Source organism: Nilaparvata lugens, chromosome 10 (assembly GCF_014356525.2).
Source record: "Nilaparvata lugens isolate BPH chromosome 10, ASM1435652v1, whole genome shotgun sequence".
NCBI lineage: Eukaryota > Metazoa > Arthropoda > Insecta > Hemiptera > Delphacidae > Nilaparvata > Nilaparvata lugens.
In genome coordinates, this window is record NC_052513.1 from 5,756,054 (window position 1) to 5,773,759 (window position 17,706).

At 32.6% G+C, this 17,706-nt stretch overlaps 2 protein-coding genes across 5 annotated transcripts; one reads left to right on the plus strand and one right to left on the minus strand.

The window, feature by feature from the left end:
* Positions 1-521: 521 nt before the first annotated feature.
* Positions 522-11,148, minus strand: LOC111064361 (60S ribosomal protein L23a). Of its 4 annotated transcripts, XM_039436163.1 has the most exons (7): positions 10,811-10,888; positions 8,769-8,950; positions 7,436-7,677; positions 6,417-6,695; positions 3,442-3,569; positions 2,327-2,503; positions 522-677 (listed from the first exon to the last, which is right to left on the minus strand). In XM_039436163.1, exons 2-7 carry the CDS (start codon positions 8,821-8,823, stop codon positions 593-595), a joined length of 966 nt encoding a protein of 321 aa, XP_039292097.1. In that variant the 5' UTR covers positions 8,824-8,950; positions 10,811-10,888; the 3' UTR covers positions 522-592. The 4 variants fall into 4 exon arrangements, with proteins under 4 accessions (XP_039292097.1, XP_022207770.1, XP_039292099.1 ...); XM_022352078.2 differs by lacking the exon at positions 8,769-8,950 and having other exon boundaries at positions 10,811-11,148; XM_039436165.1 differs by lacking the exons at positions 522-677; positions 2,327-2,503; positions 3,442-3,569; positions 8,769-8,950 and adding an exon at positions 4,934-5,706 and having other exon boundaries at positions 10,811-11,085.
* A 127-nt stretch (positions 11,149-11,275) lies between these two features.
* Positions 11,276-14,611, plus strand: LOC111064378 (ras-related protein Rab-34-like). Its single transcript, XM_039436598.1, has 6 exons — positions 11,276-11,791; positions 12,016-12,117; positions 12,401-12,465; positions 13,169-13,311; positions 14,373-14,399; positions 14,432-14,611. The coding sequence occupies exons 1-6, from the start codon at positions 11,556-11,558 to the stop codon at positions 14,609-14,611; spliced, it is 753 nt and encodes a 250-aa protein (XP_039292532.1). The 5' UTR covers positions 11,276-11,555.
* Positions 14,612-17,706: the final 3,095 nt, after the last annotated feature.

Here is a 17,706-nt window from a genome sequence, read left to right on the forward strand (position 1 = left end):
CATGGTTGTCACCTAAGCGATCTCTGACCTATAAGGACAGACACGATCAATGATTTCTCACAACTGTGAAGCCAGGATTACTCAATACTTAAGCACACATTATTATAACAATATCATTCCAAGCTCGCAGTCCAAATTTGATCAAAACAGTCATTTTTTATAACACTCTATGAAAGTTTCAGAATGAGTGCAGAGAAATTCCTCAAAAACAGACATACAAATCTTACAAGTTCATTCGTTAGCTGACATCTCAAAATGTTCGGAATAAAAGTTTATATAAAGAGTATCTGAGAACAATTTTTACAAGTATTGAATCTTGTGAAATTCATACGATTTCAACATAATTAATTCTATTGCTATTGATAATAAGAAGATAAGACTAAATCATAGTACAACTGGTCTCGATGAGGTAAAATTGTATAAGCGGGCTGCCTACATTTGAAACAGGATTATTGGACGAGGTTTAACAACTTATTATGAGTAGGAAGGTGAGGGAGTTCCTCAAGAAATTGAAACAAACATTGAAAAATGAAAAGCTCGAGGTTTATAGATTTTTTATTACAACAGTAGATGTATCAAACAAAATAACAAACTATATGATTCCAATCTTGTTTGCTACATCTAATGCGTCGTAATCCCTCGCCAGCCGTACGTATGCCTTCTTCTTACCGTCAGGCCTGCAAACATAACAATAGATTATTCCCATGATATACATTGAATACAAGTTGATGAAATCCAAGTATATCAGATGAAAATTACTTTAGAATAAGTGTATAAAGAATTGACAATAATTAACATTCATTCAGAAATAAAAGTGTTTTCATCTATTTTATCAAAGAGATTCTCACAAATAAATTCATCATAGTGAATGTTACAATGTCAATTTCAAAAAGATGGACTGGAAAATGGAGTAGTTATAGTGAAAGCACTGCAAAAACAATGTTTGCAATTCATACACGCGATAATAGCGTATATATTTTATATGAACTATTCATTTCTGCATATATATTCTGAACAGGTTCAGTTGTTAATAACAAAACTAATGAGAAAATGAGTATGTCAAAGCGAGAAAAAACTTACAAACTAATTCAAATTAAAATCTTACTCAAGGTCTTGGCACATGTTTCCGAAAATCATTGAAAATGCATCATCTAATGTTTGACCCATCCATTCAGTAAGATATTTAGTATTTTCATAGACTGTTCGAAAACTCAAAGAGATTCTCACAAAGAACTCATCATAAGGATGTGTCGGTCGAAACAATACTTCTTACACAATCCAATTTTTTCACTAATCAAATTGACATGTAATGATCAGTCTACATATTTTTATATTAGAACTGAATTGAAAAATATATCTGATGTATCACCAACTTGAAACACATCTGTTCTCATTATTTAAAATGTATTTATACGTTAGAAAAGCACGCATTCAAATTCAGAAAACTTATTATTTATTGTTGCTGACATTCAAATTCATAGAAATTGAAATATCCTTTCAGAATCTGTATAGTATTTTCATAAGATTGCATAAATGCCTCAAAGAGATTCTCACAAAAAATTCATCATTAGGATAATTCAGTCAGACAAATTTTCAAAAAAGTCAATCGCATTTTGTATTTTATCACAATTTATCGCAGCACATTTTATAATAGCAGTTGAGTCATGAAAGTCCTAGTTCCTCTTCAAAGTCAGAATAAATAAGTTCCAAAACATACTGTCCAAGATTATAAATTATCTTGACAAAAATTACCATATTATCATCTATATCTTTTTATACTGATCTCTAAATGTCAAACAAAAATCCCTAACTTAAATTTTATATAAACTACAATGATCAACAGATAACATAATATGATTATTTTTGTATCTATCTATCTTGATTAATTCTAACTTCAAAAATGTGTCACGTTTTTCGGATCAACATATTTTGAGCCATTGAATTTATTGTTAATTGGATTTTGGGGATAATTTCGACTTTTTATATCAACCATTTCAAAATTCACCAGCACATTGTTTAGTTTTAGATTTTGTGAACCGGCAATACAAAAAACTATACATGTTAATCAAGGATTTATTGTTTCCATATCAACTATTTTGAAATTCGAAAATACTTTTTTGTTTTAGAGTAAATGAACTGACGATTGAAAAGTGTACTTGTAAGGAAGGACGTTATTTTCCGAAAAGACACCTTTAACATAATTTATGGAATGCTAGAATAATTTTGTCAGTAATCTATGAAACCCACTCACTAACTTCCAGGTCTGGATTACAACATAAAAGAAGATAATTTTCAACTCAGTGAATGGAAGAATAATATGTCGTACCTGATGAGTGTGTTGACTTTGGCTACATCGATGTCGTACAGTTTCTTGACAGCCGTCTTGATGTGGTGTTTGTTAGCCTTGATGTGAACGACAAATACAAGCGTATTGTTGTCTTCAATCTTCTTCATGGCTGCTTCAGTGGTCAGTGGGAACTTGATTATGTTGTAACCATCCATCCTAAAAAATTAATATTTCAATTATTAGAAAACCAATTTGAATTTAAATTCAATCGAATAACATTTGTCCACATAACACTCACACACTTCACAATAATCAACGACAATTTACAAATGAATAAAATTTTACCAATCACAGAATTACGAGGTGAATCGTTAATGTACTGACACAGCAGGCTACGGTGTTTGATAGACACTTTTCTATCCTTGTCCACAACCAAATTAGGTAATTTATTGATAAACATTATTTCCAAAATACACTTACTAGATGTTATTTATTGTATACTTTTATTCAAGTATGAGACATTGATGATATAAGATAGCACTTGGCCAGTTGACACAAGGGATTTTCTCATACAATTTTGTGTGAACTACCATTACGATCATGCTTTCGACTTCTATCAACCTAATCACATCTGTGTATTTAAAAAAATCTCTTAAGCTTGTACTGTGCACAGTTGAGTTGCATAGTTAAGATATCACAGATATAGATGAAACAATATAGCCTAATTGTTATTGTATGTATCAATGTATAAATAATTTAATAGTTACAAAGATTAATTAATTTCACTTGCTTCGTTTTGACATCTTGTATTGGTGGATTGCAAACTATCAAGAATTGGATTTGTTATCAATTTTGTTCTTGAAATTTGGTACGGTATCATTTGCCGGCCAAGTTAGCCAAGACGACTAAAGCTTCACACCCTTTATTCTGCTTTCGCTACCGGATCGTGGGTTTGAATCCAACCGTTTGATGTCATCAAATCAACCAAGAGCTTTCCATTGCCCAAAAAGCTTATTTGGGCATCATCCGAAATAAAAATTCATTAGTTTTGATTTGAAATAGAGAATAGATGAAATTATTGCATATTTACTCATGTTCAAACGTTTAAAAATCTTAAACTATTTTCATGGAATGGAGAGAAAATGTACACTAACCTGCTCCTGCTTGGTACAGACTTCCTTGGGTACTTAGGATTCCTGGGTGGCATGAATGTCTTGGGCCTACGGAATTTGACAGTTGTCCTGATCTGCCTTTTCCTTGTACCAGAAGCACGTTTCAACACCTGAAATTAATTGGTGGGTTCACACTTGTTTTGGGTAAACTGCATGCCAAATTTCATGCACATATTTTTCACAACTATTAATGTTTTTATTTTCCAATAACCATCCTATTTTTTCATCAATGTAAGATAAGTAATTTTCCAGTAATATCAAGACATATCCATCAATAAGAAAGCCAAAAATAGTTGACACAATGTCGATAGATCAATATACAGTATTCTCTTACTTCGTTATTAAGGCAAAAAAGGACCCATCGTTCACTAATCAAACAAATTGCATCAAGATTTTGTAATATCATAAAATCTGATCTTATATTATCATAACTCTACTAGATTGAAAGAATATGAGTTTTATCTGAAAGAAGGAAATGGAAAATAATGAAATTATCGAAAGAATTTTATTATCACTATTGGAAAGCGATGCAACGACCATCAAAAGAAATGAACAATTTCCATTATTTATAACAACTGATAAATTTCTCTTGAATTTTTTTAAAATTTCTTACAATCTCAAAGTACCGGGACAACTAGTATTGGAACATATACCCTTCAACTTTGTAATATAGTGTGATCAAAGTTATAAAGTCAGCATCTGATTGGCTTCAGTTTGCTATTCTTGTCTGTCATTAGACATAGCAGATAGCTCTATCCTTTTCTAGCTCCGCACCGTGGCCAAATCGTTTGATGGCTATAAAGAAATAAAATTAACTACTAGAATATTTCAAGTAAAGTAAGAAAATTTATTCTCAAATCATAAAAAAATATTTTTTTGATGAATAAAATATTTTTGAGATAGAATTGATTAGCAAGAATCAACAATTAAAAAAAGATTTTCTGAGCTAACTTGAATCACAGCTAACTACTATGGAAGGCGGTTGAAAAGGAGAGGTGGTAATAATGCCTTCCTATCATTTACATCAACTTAATAACGTTAATCTCACTATAGGTTCATCAAATACGTCCCTTGAATAATCAACTGATTAAAGATAAAACTTGGATGTGAACAATTGTTCATGGTTTGACATTGAGGTGAACGTTCTGTTAACTGAGGATAAATGTTTGCCTTTGGTTCAAGACGTCTGTTAATTTTCCTTTCAATCACTAAATAATCAGGAAAGTTAATGGAAAAACAGCCACAAATAGGCCAAAAAACGTATTTGTCAGATCAGAAAAACCTTAGTTAAAAATAAAGAAAAATTTACAAAAATAAAATTTTAATAAGTAACAGAGTAACACATTATAGCATTCTTTCATCTATAAATAACAACATTTACTTGACAACTTCATTTAAATTTTCGAATAACAATAATTTCATTTTAAGATCTAGCCTAATGCATTTCATGCCATAAAGTTATTATCAATATCTAAAAACAATTGTTTGACAATTTTCAATGATTTCTTTGTCAACATTATAAAAAAATCAATAATTTTGATTCAATGAGTAGATTTACTTTCAAATATGATTTAATCTTCGATCTAACCTAGGTGTGGGTGGTGATGTATTCCATGCTAATTTCCAACTACCATTACCTTGAAAAATTTTGTTCACAATTTTTATATCTTTTCATAGTTGACTTTATAAAACACTTCAATTTTCTGATCTTAACTTGAATTCATTTGATTCAATAAATAAATTTACTTTCAAATTATTTCATCTTCGATCTAACCTAAATTGGATAATGTATGTCATGCTATAAAATTCTCAATATCATTATCTTGAAAAATTTTGTTTGACAATTTTCAATATCTTTTAGTATTCGACTTTATATAAAACACTTCCATTTTAGCAAATCTACTATTATTTGTATTTAATTTTGAATCAATCTTCGCAGTCTTCGTAGAGAAGTTCTTCCAATTCGCCAGTTCGGTACATGCGCTGCACATCACTTCCCCCGCCAATACACTCCCCGTCGACAAACACCCTCGGCACAGTCCTCGCGCCGGTCATCTTGCATAGCACATTCATAATCGCATCACCGTCATGCCTCTTATCAAGCTCAATGGCAGTGAACTTTTCCTTCAATTCTTTGAATATATCCTTTGCTAACTTGCAGGCAGGGCATCTTGTCTTTGAAAAAATGACCACGAAATCTTTGGCTATCAATTCTTCAACACATTTCACAACTGGATCAACTGCGGCCTAATGAAAAAGAAAACAGATGTTTTCCTTCTTTGCAGAATGAGAACATTTAGTGTCCCACAGAAAACTACGCAAACTGTTGTTAATCTAGATGTTTGAATAAGGTTAGTTCGGATTTCACTCCTCCTATGTTCTCTTATCAACTGAGGACTAAGTAGAACATGAATAAAGTTTAGTCACGAGAAAAAGGTTGAAACTTAAACGGCTTAAAGGCAAACGACCTTTTTCTCGTGACCAGCTACCAAATGCAGTAGATCAACCATAACCATATAGGCTAACCAATATCAGTGTGATAAATAAAGATTAATGTTAGTTAGAGTGTAAGAATATCGATTCATTCCTAGCAACAGTTAATAATTGTGGGTAGGACTGTATAACGGAATGTGATTTGATATTCTGATAAAATGTAAGAAAATTTCCGGGAGAGTTATCTGAGTCATGGTGAAACTTCAAAATTTGATTCACAGCTGAGCAGATAGTAATTAAAAAAGTGAAAACGAAAGAGAAGTCAAGATACTGAATTCCAGACTAAATACATTATATGCATGAATGGATTACTGTTCCATAAGATATTGACAAAGCCTTAGTTGGCACGAACATAAGCAGTGAAACACATGTATGGGGGGATATATGATAAGATTCATAACCATTACATTTACTTCTACATTTTGGGGACTTTATTTTAGATTGATTTAGATGAAAGCGATTACCTTCATTTTGATTTTGAGGGCCTTCTTGACGGGAGTCTGGACCTTCACGACCTTGCCGCCCTTCTGTGACTTGGGGTCCACACCGCGCTTTGGCTTGTCGACCTTCTTGACGGTTTTGACCACTGGCTTCTTGCCAGCGGCGGCCGGCTTCGATGCGCCCTTGGCTGCTGGCTTTCCCTTGCCGGCTGCTGCGCCCTTGGCTGTTGCTGCTGCTCCCTTCTTCGCTGACTTTCCCGCAGGCGCTGCTCCCTTAGCAGCTCCCTTCGCAGCAGGAGCAGACTAAAAAACACACATTTAATCAATTATTATTTCAACATTGAAAGAATATTTAGTGTAATAATCTCATTAGTTTAGAACAGCAAAATGATTATGCAAGAAATAAAATTATTACAGACATGTAGTCATTTTTTTTCCAAGTAGTAAACGATTCATGTACGTGCAGACTACCAACAGAATGACAAATTAGTGTGTGTTAATACATCGCAGTTCGAAAAAATTGATCATAGATTTATTATGTTGAAACTAAAAAGTTTAGGTAGGTTTCAAACCACCGGGGAACGATTTACAACTCAATAGCTACTTTCCCAAACAATAGATTTAATCTATTTGCATCATATACATTCAGTTGATTATCGTATTTGGTATTAATATCACTGTTATATTAAAAGGAATGACGTACGACATCAACTGAGTGAATACGATGATACAAATAGATAAGATTTATTGTTTGGGAAAGTTCTTATTTTTGACTAATCGCTTACGCAGCCAAACGCGGTTACGCACCATCGAGAACCCACCTTAAGCAGATATTACTGATAATGGAAGATGAATGGACCAATAGTTTTATGTGGGTTCCGAACAACTGAGAAGCGATTTTACAACTCATATTCAGAGGATATACTAAAAGTATGAAAGTATTCAAAGTATAATTTACAGTAAGTACAAAATAAGCTGACGAGTCATATGATCAAGTATCAGTAGTCTAATTAAGGGCAAACTTAATGTTTCTATAAACGTACCTTCCCTGGCCCAGGCTTTGCAGACACCTTAGCAGATGCAGCTGTTGCTGATTTAGATGCAGCGGGCTTCGCAGCGCCTTTCGCAGCCGCTGGTTTCGCGGCAGCAGCTGCAGGAGCTTTTGCAGCCTTGGGAGCTGCAGCTCCAGACGAGCCAGCCGCAGAACTTCCACCGGCAGCGGCCGGAGCAGTCGCCGGCTTCTTTTCATTTTTCGGCTTTTCTGATTTTTTCTCGGCTTTCGCGCCTGAAAACAAACAAATAAAGCCTTCATTTTTGTCCAAAATATATAAGATTATCCGAACTTCAAATTAATACAGTATTCGACATAAAAAAGTTACTTTTTTATACATTTATTCAGTCATGGACAAATATTACACTTATGTGAGAAGGCGCAACAGGCTTATGACTGTTCTAACAAGCAATATTTCAACAAACACCTTCAATAATAGAATAATTTATCAATACGATTATAAAAACAAGAAGTTATTAAGTTACGTTGTTACAAGTTAGTACTTTACAAGAAGTTGTCAATGAGAAATTATTTAGGGCCGGTTTCCGAGCTCGGGATTCAGGTAAGTTCTAGACTTTAAACAGCTGGCGTCAGAAAATTGGCTTTCCAAAACGGGGCGTAGTCGCAGTAAATAGTTGCAGCAAAATAAATCTTCATTTTCTCATTTCTATAATTGGAAACGTTTTTCCTTGACGTAATGAAACATTCCTGAATAATTCATAATAGCTGAAACTTTACACTATTTTCTCTTTTATTTCTAGTTCAATTTTCTGGTTTTTTGAAATTTAATTTAAACGTGACTTTGACTATGACTACGCCCCGTTTCGGAAAACCAATTTCCTACTCCAACTGTTCAGTCTAGAACTTATTTAATTCCCGAGCTCGGAAACCGGTCCATAAGCTGCGTTTATACAAAAGTTATTACTCTTAGTACCCACACTCCAAGGGACGAAACAGTCACTTTACTTGGCTTTGGAATCGATGTTGAATCTTGATGCCAAATTAAATTGGGAGCTGCATAATCGACCAGGTATGCAGGGGACTGTCTAGAGTAATCTACCTGTTCAGAAAACTGAGAAGCCTCCTGAGTCTCAAGAGGCTTCTAAAGATGTATCATGCGGTGTTTGGCAGTCATGTGCAGTATGGAGTTCTTATCTGGGGCCATTCTCTGCATGCCAATGACATCCTGCTTCTTCAAAAGAAGGCACTGCGGATCCTTACACACAGTGACTTTATTGCCCATTGGCATTGTCAACCCATCTTCAGACGCCTGAAAGTGCACACAGTCTTTGGGCTGTACATACAACTGATCTGGCCTCACTTACCGCAGTGAAGATAAATCGGGCTAACATGATGAGTAGGTGTCAGTGTCAAGTGCATTCATACGGAACCCGCGGAAGGCTACAGTTGGAGATTCCACGCTGTAGGTTGTCAAAAGTGGAGGACTCTCCCAGTGATGGCACTCAAAAAATGTTCAACCTGCTGCCGGGCTCGGTGAGGGATCTTCCTATTGGTGTTTTCAAGAAAAGGCTGTCAAGGTGGCTGATTGAAAGAAGCTATTACAGTATCAGTGATTTCAGTGGGGATAGCTTTGAAGGACTGTGATGCCATGCCATCTTGATTCTCAAGTTCCAAGTTTTTAAATTTATTTTTGACGCAATCTATCCGAAAACACCTGGCTTTCAATCAATCAATCCTTTGGATATTAACAAAATGTTTATTTTTCCGCCCTTATAGATTCTATTAGATTAAATAGAGCTTGAAAAGCATATTATATACCTACAAATCATGTGCATGATAAGTTTTGTTCTATCTAATAGAATCTATAAGGATGGAAAAATAAACATTTTGTTAATAACTTTGGTGTAAACGAAGCTTTAGTGTGCCATTGGATGTTATGGGTGAATGGCAGTTTCTCTAAGTTATTCGATCCTCATATCTTCCAGTGCCATCTTGATGAACCTTGTGTTTTAAATGTAGCTTTACTTTTACTATTGACGAAATCTATGCTTTTATTATAGACTAGTCTAGATTGAGGCTTGTCAACGATTGAATTAAATTGAATTACTGCTCTAATGCTTGCTCACAATATAATCTAATGAAATGATTGTATTTCAAGATTAATCGGGGAATTGACTAACTAAAATTAATTAATCCTGGCTTGTAAAGCTTAAAAGGTTGAATCTACTTTAATAATATTTAGATAGAAAGCTACTTTGCTAATAAGGTTGGATAAAAAAGGTTAGGCCTATATCATCTTACTTTGTATTGTCAAAGAACGAATAATGTAATTGAAAAATACTGCTTCAAGGTTTCGTAAAAACAAATTCTGTTTGTGGGCATTAATGTAGTATGTCACTTAATTGTTTATTGACAATACAAAATGAGCTAACAATTTATGCTATTATAGAATCACACTCACAGCAGCTTCTCATACATCACAGAGAAAGTTTAATATGTGATGCTGCAAGAGTTGTAGCCTACTAATATTCCTAGTTGTACTAAGTTGTTCTAGAATTATAGTGAGCGCATAGGCTACTTATAATAAGCACCCAGTGAATTAATTAGGTACTTTAAATGATCCAATAAATTTTCTATTTAAAAATTGGATAGGCCTAAATTGAGTAACTATCAGGGTAAAAAGATTATTTGATAAAACTTTTTGGGAATTTAATCCACCCTTAGGCTAGACACACAAAAGTTAGTCAAGACAAGACATATTTAGTCACAATACTTCACATAGTTGCTTACGAAGACATGTCTAATTGCAATAACTAGCCTGTGTGTTTTCTTTTATAAGCAACTATGTGAAGTATTGTGACTAATCGTGACTTGTCTTGACTAACTGGAGTGCGCCTACCCTTAGTCAAACATGTCTAAACTAGAAACTCAGGTTCTGACAAAACTTATAAGTTGAACAGATTATGAATTTGATCCAACAAAAAATGTCATATAGATAAGTTATCAGATTAAGACACACGGTTTGAAACGGAATATGATAAATTTATAGAATTGCATCATAAATGTCCTCGATGTATGCTAACCTCAAATGTATACACGTTGTCAGTTACAAGTTAATACAGTAATATACACTATGATAAGATATATCATGAATATGTTTATAGAATGATATCGATTCTAAATATCTTCTAATATGATTAGAGTTAAAGATTTTGACCAGTGAATCAATAAAATTACTATAGAATAATAAATGCACGCCATTGCTGGAAGGAGCTTGCCATGTGGAACAATCTCAAGTGAAATGGATTGAATGATACCAAATTGATGAAATAGTTCTTTAAGAAAATAGAAATTATTAAAACGTAAATGCACTAGAAATAAAATTATAAATATTATTAATTCTTACCGGATTTGTCGCCTGCAGGTTTCGGTTTAGGACCCATCGCATTACAGAACCGGATACACAAGGAAGAATACAGACGTCACAGCAATGGCTACCAGAAAAATTGAAACCTACTTGATCAGAATTTGTTAAATTAGAAATTCAATTTTATGACGATCTATACTTTCAAATTTGATATTCTATATTAAAATGAATATTTTGAGAATATTTCTTATATCATTAATGAGGAAAACCAAGAATATAGGTATGTTATGAGATCATACATTTCAGCCTAAATACTCCAAATTTTTGAAAAATAGGATTAAAAATTGGAATCAAATTATATCGAATGAATTCATAAAATTCTAATTGAATATCATAGAAGAATATATTAAAATGATAATTTAAGATTTCTTGAATAACAATTATTCATTTAGTCAAATGGGGAATTTTGTTGGCTAGCATGGATGCATCACTGCCAAACGCCACTGAACCGTGAATTCAAACGCTGTGTTGTTAATAATAATATGCGGGCTAATTACAGAGCAAAACTGATAGTTTGTTAGGAATAGTTTTTTAATAGTTTATTTTTATTGAGTTGAATGATCCTTCTTGCTTTTTTATGTCCTTAGATTCAACTTTTGTGAATTGCCAAATTAGAATTACCAAAGTCTTAAGCGGTTTATCAAGTTTTAGACGTCTTTTGCTTACAGTATTAGTTACCAGTAAGTTAGGTAGTCGTTTTGTGTATTACCTATAGCAGCAAATTATGAGTCAAAGGAGATCGTCAACATTTAAAATGCTTAGAACTGAAGCACCGTTGGACAGACAAATCGATTTTTTCCCAAGACCATTCAAGAGAGATGCAACACCATATCCTGTTCATGATTTCAATAAACTTTTCAAGGAATACATTACTTCAAAATGTGTGGTGAATGGGCTTAAAATATCAAAAACCATCGTTCTTGGTGATGTTGGTGTCGGAAAAACCTGCCTTGTGAATAGGTGAGATCAAATTCAAATATCAAAATCATAAATTTAAGCTTCGACTAGGCTACTTACTATTTATGTCATATAAATTTAAATTGTTTTAAAAAACTGCATTATACCTATTTCACTTATAAATAGGACTGAATAATACCGTACCGTACCCAAGCTTCACAAACAATTCCTTAAATAATAAATATTATGTTTAGCCTACTCTAATAGTTATATTTTTATTTTCACAGATTTTGCCACCAAGTTTATGACAGGAATTATAAAGCCACAATAGGAGTGGATTTCGAAGTTGAAAGATTTGATATTTTTCAAATACCCTTCAACATGCAAATGTAAGTTTTTACTCACAATAAATCATATCGGTACAACTTCAATACATACCCCGTACCTCTTGAAATCCAAATAATTTGACTGTGAATTATTTCCTTTTCTTTGAATTGAATTAAATTTAGAGCAAGACAAAGACAAATAAAAATTTGAAATTTATTTCTGATCAAATAGTCTAATTCTGTTTTGATTTGAATTGTTTAAAATATCGTCATAGCAAAAATTAGAATGATGAAAATAATTTTCATAACAATGAATTATGTTCAAATTATTATTTGTTTCTAATAGATGGGACACAGCTGGACAGGAGCGGTTCAAGTCAATTGCATCTTCATACTACAGAGGAGCACATAGTAAGTAGCTAATAATGGTCATTAATTATTATTTTATCAGTGCAATTATTTAAATAATTCTAGCGTACGGTATTACTCACAAAGGAAGGGAAAAATACTATGGTGTCCTCATACTATATAATAGCTGTCTCGTCTTAGACTATAGAAGTCAAGAAAAACATAATAAAGTATAAGAGATAGTCATATAATAGTGAGAGCGTCAATTCAAGCCTTTTGATCATTTTCACACGTCCATAATCAATTTTAATAATATATTTAGTCTTAATCCAAATACTCATCTCAATCCAAGTCTCATTCTATATTGGATCGAAAAGGATTTGTAGAATAGTATATTATGAAACATGTATGGAGAGAAAAAAGTAGGCATTCATCAGTTCACTCACAAACTCCTAATGAGCAATGATAACTAACTGAAAAATAATGTATAAGTGACATGATAATGTGAACCACTAAGGGGTAGTGATGGAACTTATTACCAAGGGAATTGTAGAAGCTCGATCTGGAGCAAAATTCTCTCTAATTGGAGAGAAAAAGGTAGAAATTTATCAGTTCACTCACAAAATCCTAATGAGCAATGATAACTAACTAAAAAATAATGTAGTAGTGACATGATAATGTGAACCACTAAGGGGTAGTGAAGCAATTTATTACCAAGGGAATTGTAGAAGCTCGATTTTAATTATGAATGTTTTTTGGCTTTCAGGCGTAGTTGTTGTGTTTGAAATGAGTAAACTGATGACACTATCACACTGTGCGCAATGGATGCAGGATGCTCTTCAATGGACACAACAGCATGCTTATGGAAGGCCACATTGCTTTTTAGTCGGAACCAAAATGGACCTACTGGTGTGTATAATAGTTGATTTATCCATTTTAAAATTTCACACACAACAAAAAACCGCTTCACGCAAAAATCATCCTGACAAAGCGGAAATATATTACATTATTCAATAAAAAAAGGATGCTGGAAATTCCTATTCAATTAAACTCAAAAATACGGTAGCCTTATTGAAATACATAGGAAACATTTTTAAATAATAATTTTGTTCATCACTTTTTGCTATTAAAAAAAACGACTAGCAGTCAGATTTTTTCCAATAATGAATTAATCACTCACTGTGACGAGATCTTTCGGCAGGTCCGCCATCTTCCTGGTTGTCAACCTCTCGTGAGTGATTAATTCATTTATTGTAAAAATCTGACTGCTAGTCGTTCTTTTTAATAGCGAAAAGTGATTCAATAATGAGCAGTTCATGAATGAAAACAACATTGAAGATTATTTTTTTAAATACATCAACTTATTTATGAATCCGTTTTGAACTATTTTTGACGACACTAGGTACAGTGTAAATGTACATTTTCAACACTGAAAATAGATTCTTTTTAAATCTGAAAGCACTCCACACGTGAGTACTAGTTTTTAATAACTAATATTCAAAAATTAGACTGTAGTGTCCTCAAAAATAGATCATAACGGATTATTAACTTGCAGTTCGTCATGGATAGTGAAATAGATGAGTATTACCAATGAAATCGAATACAGTGAATATGCTGGGGTCCACTCTGAGAATAGTCTATTTCCATCTAGCCTATATTAATTTAATTGAATCAGTATTTTGTTCCATCCTCCTTAAAGCCAACGCTTACAGCAGCAGACAGACGGAGACCAACCGTCTGCATGCAGACGTATGGAGAGAGAAGGGTGTCTGTGTGCCATGCAATATTTAAACACCTGTGGATAGATTTTTTTATTTTTCCTCTGTCTGCAGACGTCTGTGTGAGATCGCCTTTATTCTTCACCGTAATCTTTTTCTACAGTCATCGTCTGCCTATAATAAACGTGTGATACAAATAGCAGACGTATGTGTGCGTTCACCTTTATTCTCTACCGTAATCTTTTTCCACAGTCGCCGTCCGCCTACGAACGTGTAATACAAATAGCATCGAAGGAAGCTGCGCGTTCGAGGCTGAACTGTGGGCGGTGTCATCGCAGTCGGGCGAAAACGTCAACGAACTTTTCAACCGCATAGCCGCGCTCGCCTTCCAAGCTAACGTCTGCAGGGAGATGGCCGTAGTCGATAGGAGCATATCCATTGGAAGCATACAGAAAGGTGAATATCTGAGAGAAATATTTATTGTGATCTAATTTTCTAAAGTAAGATGCGCTTATATGATTCGCGAATCAGGTTTCAAATTTATAAAATAATTATAATACACATTAATGAGTATTATCAATTATAATAATCAATGTCATCGTGCCAAATATATTGTTCAAAAAATCATAGTTACCGAAAGAACATTACATTTTTATTTATAGGAGGCTACCACTTTCATTGAAATGAAAAATTCATAGGCCTATCAAGGTACACTTTTTATATTTTATTGCGTGAGACATTACATCTCTTTATAGTCATTATCAAATGCCAAGGGTTTCATTAAAAATATCATCAAAGTAACCTTTTAATATTTCATGGTATTTTAAAGCTCATTAGTCATTACATTTTGGTGTTATTTTTATTTTAACATCGAAAGAATGTATGGTGACACTTCAAAATCCTCAAATAATTGTGGAGTTGTATCGCTACAGTTCTGATTCAACAGATTTACGTTATTTTATACTGCGTACAAAATTACTACAAACTTGGAGGAATCTGCGGCGCAGAGAAATGGAGGGAGATCAACCAATTACAGTGATGAATAGATTCACAGGTGGAAGCGCCATGGTGGAAGAGTCATGGATTAGAGTCAGTCGAGTCAGTGCTTGCAGAGAGGAAACTTCTCAAGTTTAACATGAGCGCTTGAATACTCACTGGAAATTAGATAACGCTGGCCGGTTCACAACGGCAACATAGCCGCCGTTGTATCCCTGCCGCTCTATGCCTTCTCTGCCGCGCATGTTCATCCCAAGTAAGAAGTAATTTTGTACAGAGTATGGTGTGCCTACTGGAACATTTGATATCTACTCTTGTAGTATTCTAGTAGTAAATTAGAATACGTGTGATTTCTGTTCTTGAAGAGATCCGAAGTTGTTTCACAAAAACGTTTTATGAACAATTTTACTATCAAATTGAATAAGAATACTAAGAAATTGTCAAAACCACAGATTTATTGATACTTAGAAAGTATCTTATACTTCAAAGATACTTAGTTTCTAGGTATCAATAAATCTGTGGTTTTGACAATTTCTTAGTATTCTTATTTAATATAAATAATTACCACAATATCAACTTCTCAACTACACAAAAAAATTACTATCACCATATTTTGGGATGAAAAATAATTTGATATCATAAATTTTAATTTCCGTATGATGGCGGATACCTGGATGTAAATTTTAATATCACTCTTTTTCAGATAAAGGAGTGACAGAGAGCATTAAATTAACTGACACAACCAACATGAAAAAGAAGTGCTCCGGCTCGAGAGGATGTTTCACATTTTAGTGAGGTCACATTTTAATTGATATTGATGGAATACTTTAGTTTGTTTTGAACTATCAAAGTATGAGGTTTCTAATATAGGCTATTATACACTTGATTCCAACTTTAGTCTAATAGCTAATTTACAATAATAAGAAACAAAACGATTGACAGTAAAATCAGTATGAAATCTCATTTATAAAAGCAGCTAGTCTTCAATACATAGTTTCTATATGTATTTAATTTGTGTTGATGATTTAGAAAAAATATATTCCAAGGAAGGTTTCTGTTCAATTTATATTAAGTGCAATTTGTATAAATTATATTAAATTTTAGATCTATTGGTCGAATAATGATATAATAGTAAATAGTATAAGCCAAATAAATAATATTATGATCTCAAAGAGCTGGTGAAAGTCAAATATTTTTATGTTTATATAATTAATTTTTTTACTATATGTTAGAGAGTATTATACAGAAAGGTTTTCAGAAGTTTTAATCAGCACCAATAATAGTGTTATATTTTCATCTAGATTAAGAACTCCTCAAATCTATTTATTATACTAAAAGAATACATTTTTAATCATAGTGTTAGTAATATAATAGTCTTTAATTTTGCATATTTTAGTTTTTTAATGCACAATTTCAATATAATATTAGTTTTCATGTTTTTGGCACATAGAATCAACAATTTTGTTAGAATAAGGTAGGCTACTTACGGTACCTAACGAGAAGTATTTATATGAATAATGGAATCAAGACTCTGAGTAAATTCCGACAGTAATTAATCAACATGATTGACATAAAGAGACTGAGAAGTGCCTGAGTTTAGAAAATAAAATGTTACACTGTAAATGTAAACACCATAGAACCTAGTTTTTCTAAATTGATGTACCGTAATATTCAATAATTTCAACTCAACTTTTCTGACTGATATTAAGTTAGTATTGTATTGTATCATGATGAAATAAAACAATTATTTGATACAGATAAGCTGAAGAAGATTATGTTATCTTCATACGATAATAATGTCATGACTTTTTTATTAATACAATCATTGAATATGTGTCGTAATAATATACATGTAGCCTAAATAATAATATGTTGATTCCATATTCCATAGAATTTTTACCTCAGAATAAACAACCTAGTATAAACGTTTTCTCTGGTAGTAAATAGCTCTACATACCTAGTTTTCATAAAAAGTTTGTATAAACTACGTATTTGTTAGTATAGTATACGTCCGATAATATAATGTAGTATTTTGATAGTCTTATTTCTAATGTGTTTGAGTTTTCCATACACTTACTCCTGTGCAATAAAATATCAAGTCATTTTTTTCAATAAAAAATCAAATTGAATACAGTATGATTGAAGTAAAATAGGATGATAATATTTTGTACAACACAGGTTTATGAGAATAATAAAAGAATATTTCATATTTAAATTCTTATTCCATGCTGTCAATCAACCTTTACCATTGAATAAAACTTGAAAATTTCAAATTTCTGAATACAATTCATTTATTTGAAAACACTTCGTTAATGATAGAAAATTGGTCCAATTTATTATGATAAATAAATGAGGCAAATATTTTGTTAATCGGAGTTTACTAACAGAAGTAAGTATCAACTTATCATAAAATTGATAAATTTCTTTTTTTGTCTAAACGCAGAAAATTAACTATATTCAATTGAGCAACTGGACGAGCCAATTAACTTGACAGAGTCGATCAAATTTAGTTGCTCATTAATAATCAGAGCTATTCAATTTTAAAGTGAACCACTTGAATGATGTTTGGTATTTCACATGCAAATGTCGC

Bases quoted from the DNA above. Each gene is read 5' to 3' on its own strand.
- LOC111064361 (XM_039436163.1), bottom strand. From the start codon at position 8,823: ATGCACTTGACACTGACACCTACTCATCATGTTAGCCCGATTTATCTT. The intron at 7,678-8,768 runs GTAAGTGAGGCC...GTTTGTTTTCAG, and splicing joins CCCGATTTATCTTCACTGCG to GCGCGAAAGCCGAGAAAAAA. The intron at 3,570-6,416 runs GTAATCGCTTTC...AATTAATTTCAG, and splicing joins CCCTCAAAATCAAAATGAAG to GTGTTGAAACGTGCTTCTGG.
- LOC111064378 (XM_039436598.1), top strand. From the start codon at position 11,556: ATGAGTCAAAGGAGATCGTCAACATTTAAAATGCTTAGAACTGAAGCA. The intron at 12,118-12,400 runs GTAAGTTTTTAC...TGTTTCTAATAG, and splicing joins ATACCCTTCAACATGCAAAT to ATGGGACACAGCTGGACAGG. The intron at 14,400-14,431 runs CAAATAGCATCG...TGCGCGTTCGAG, and splicing joins CCGCCTACGAACGTGTAATA to GCTGAACTGTGGGCGGTGTC.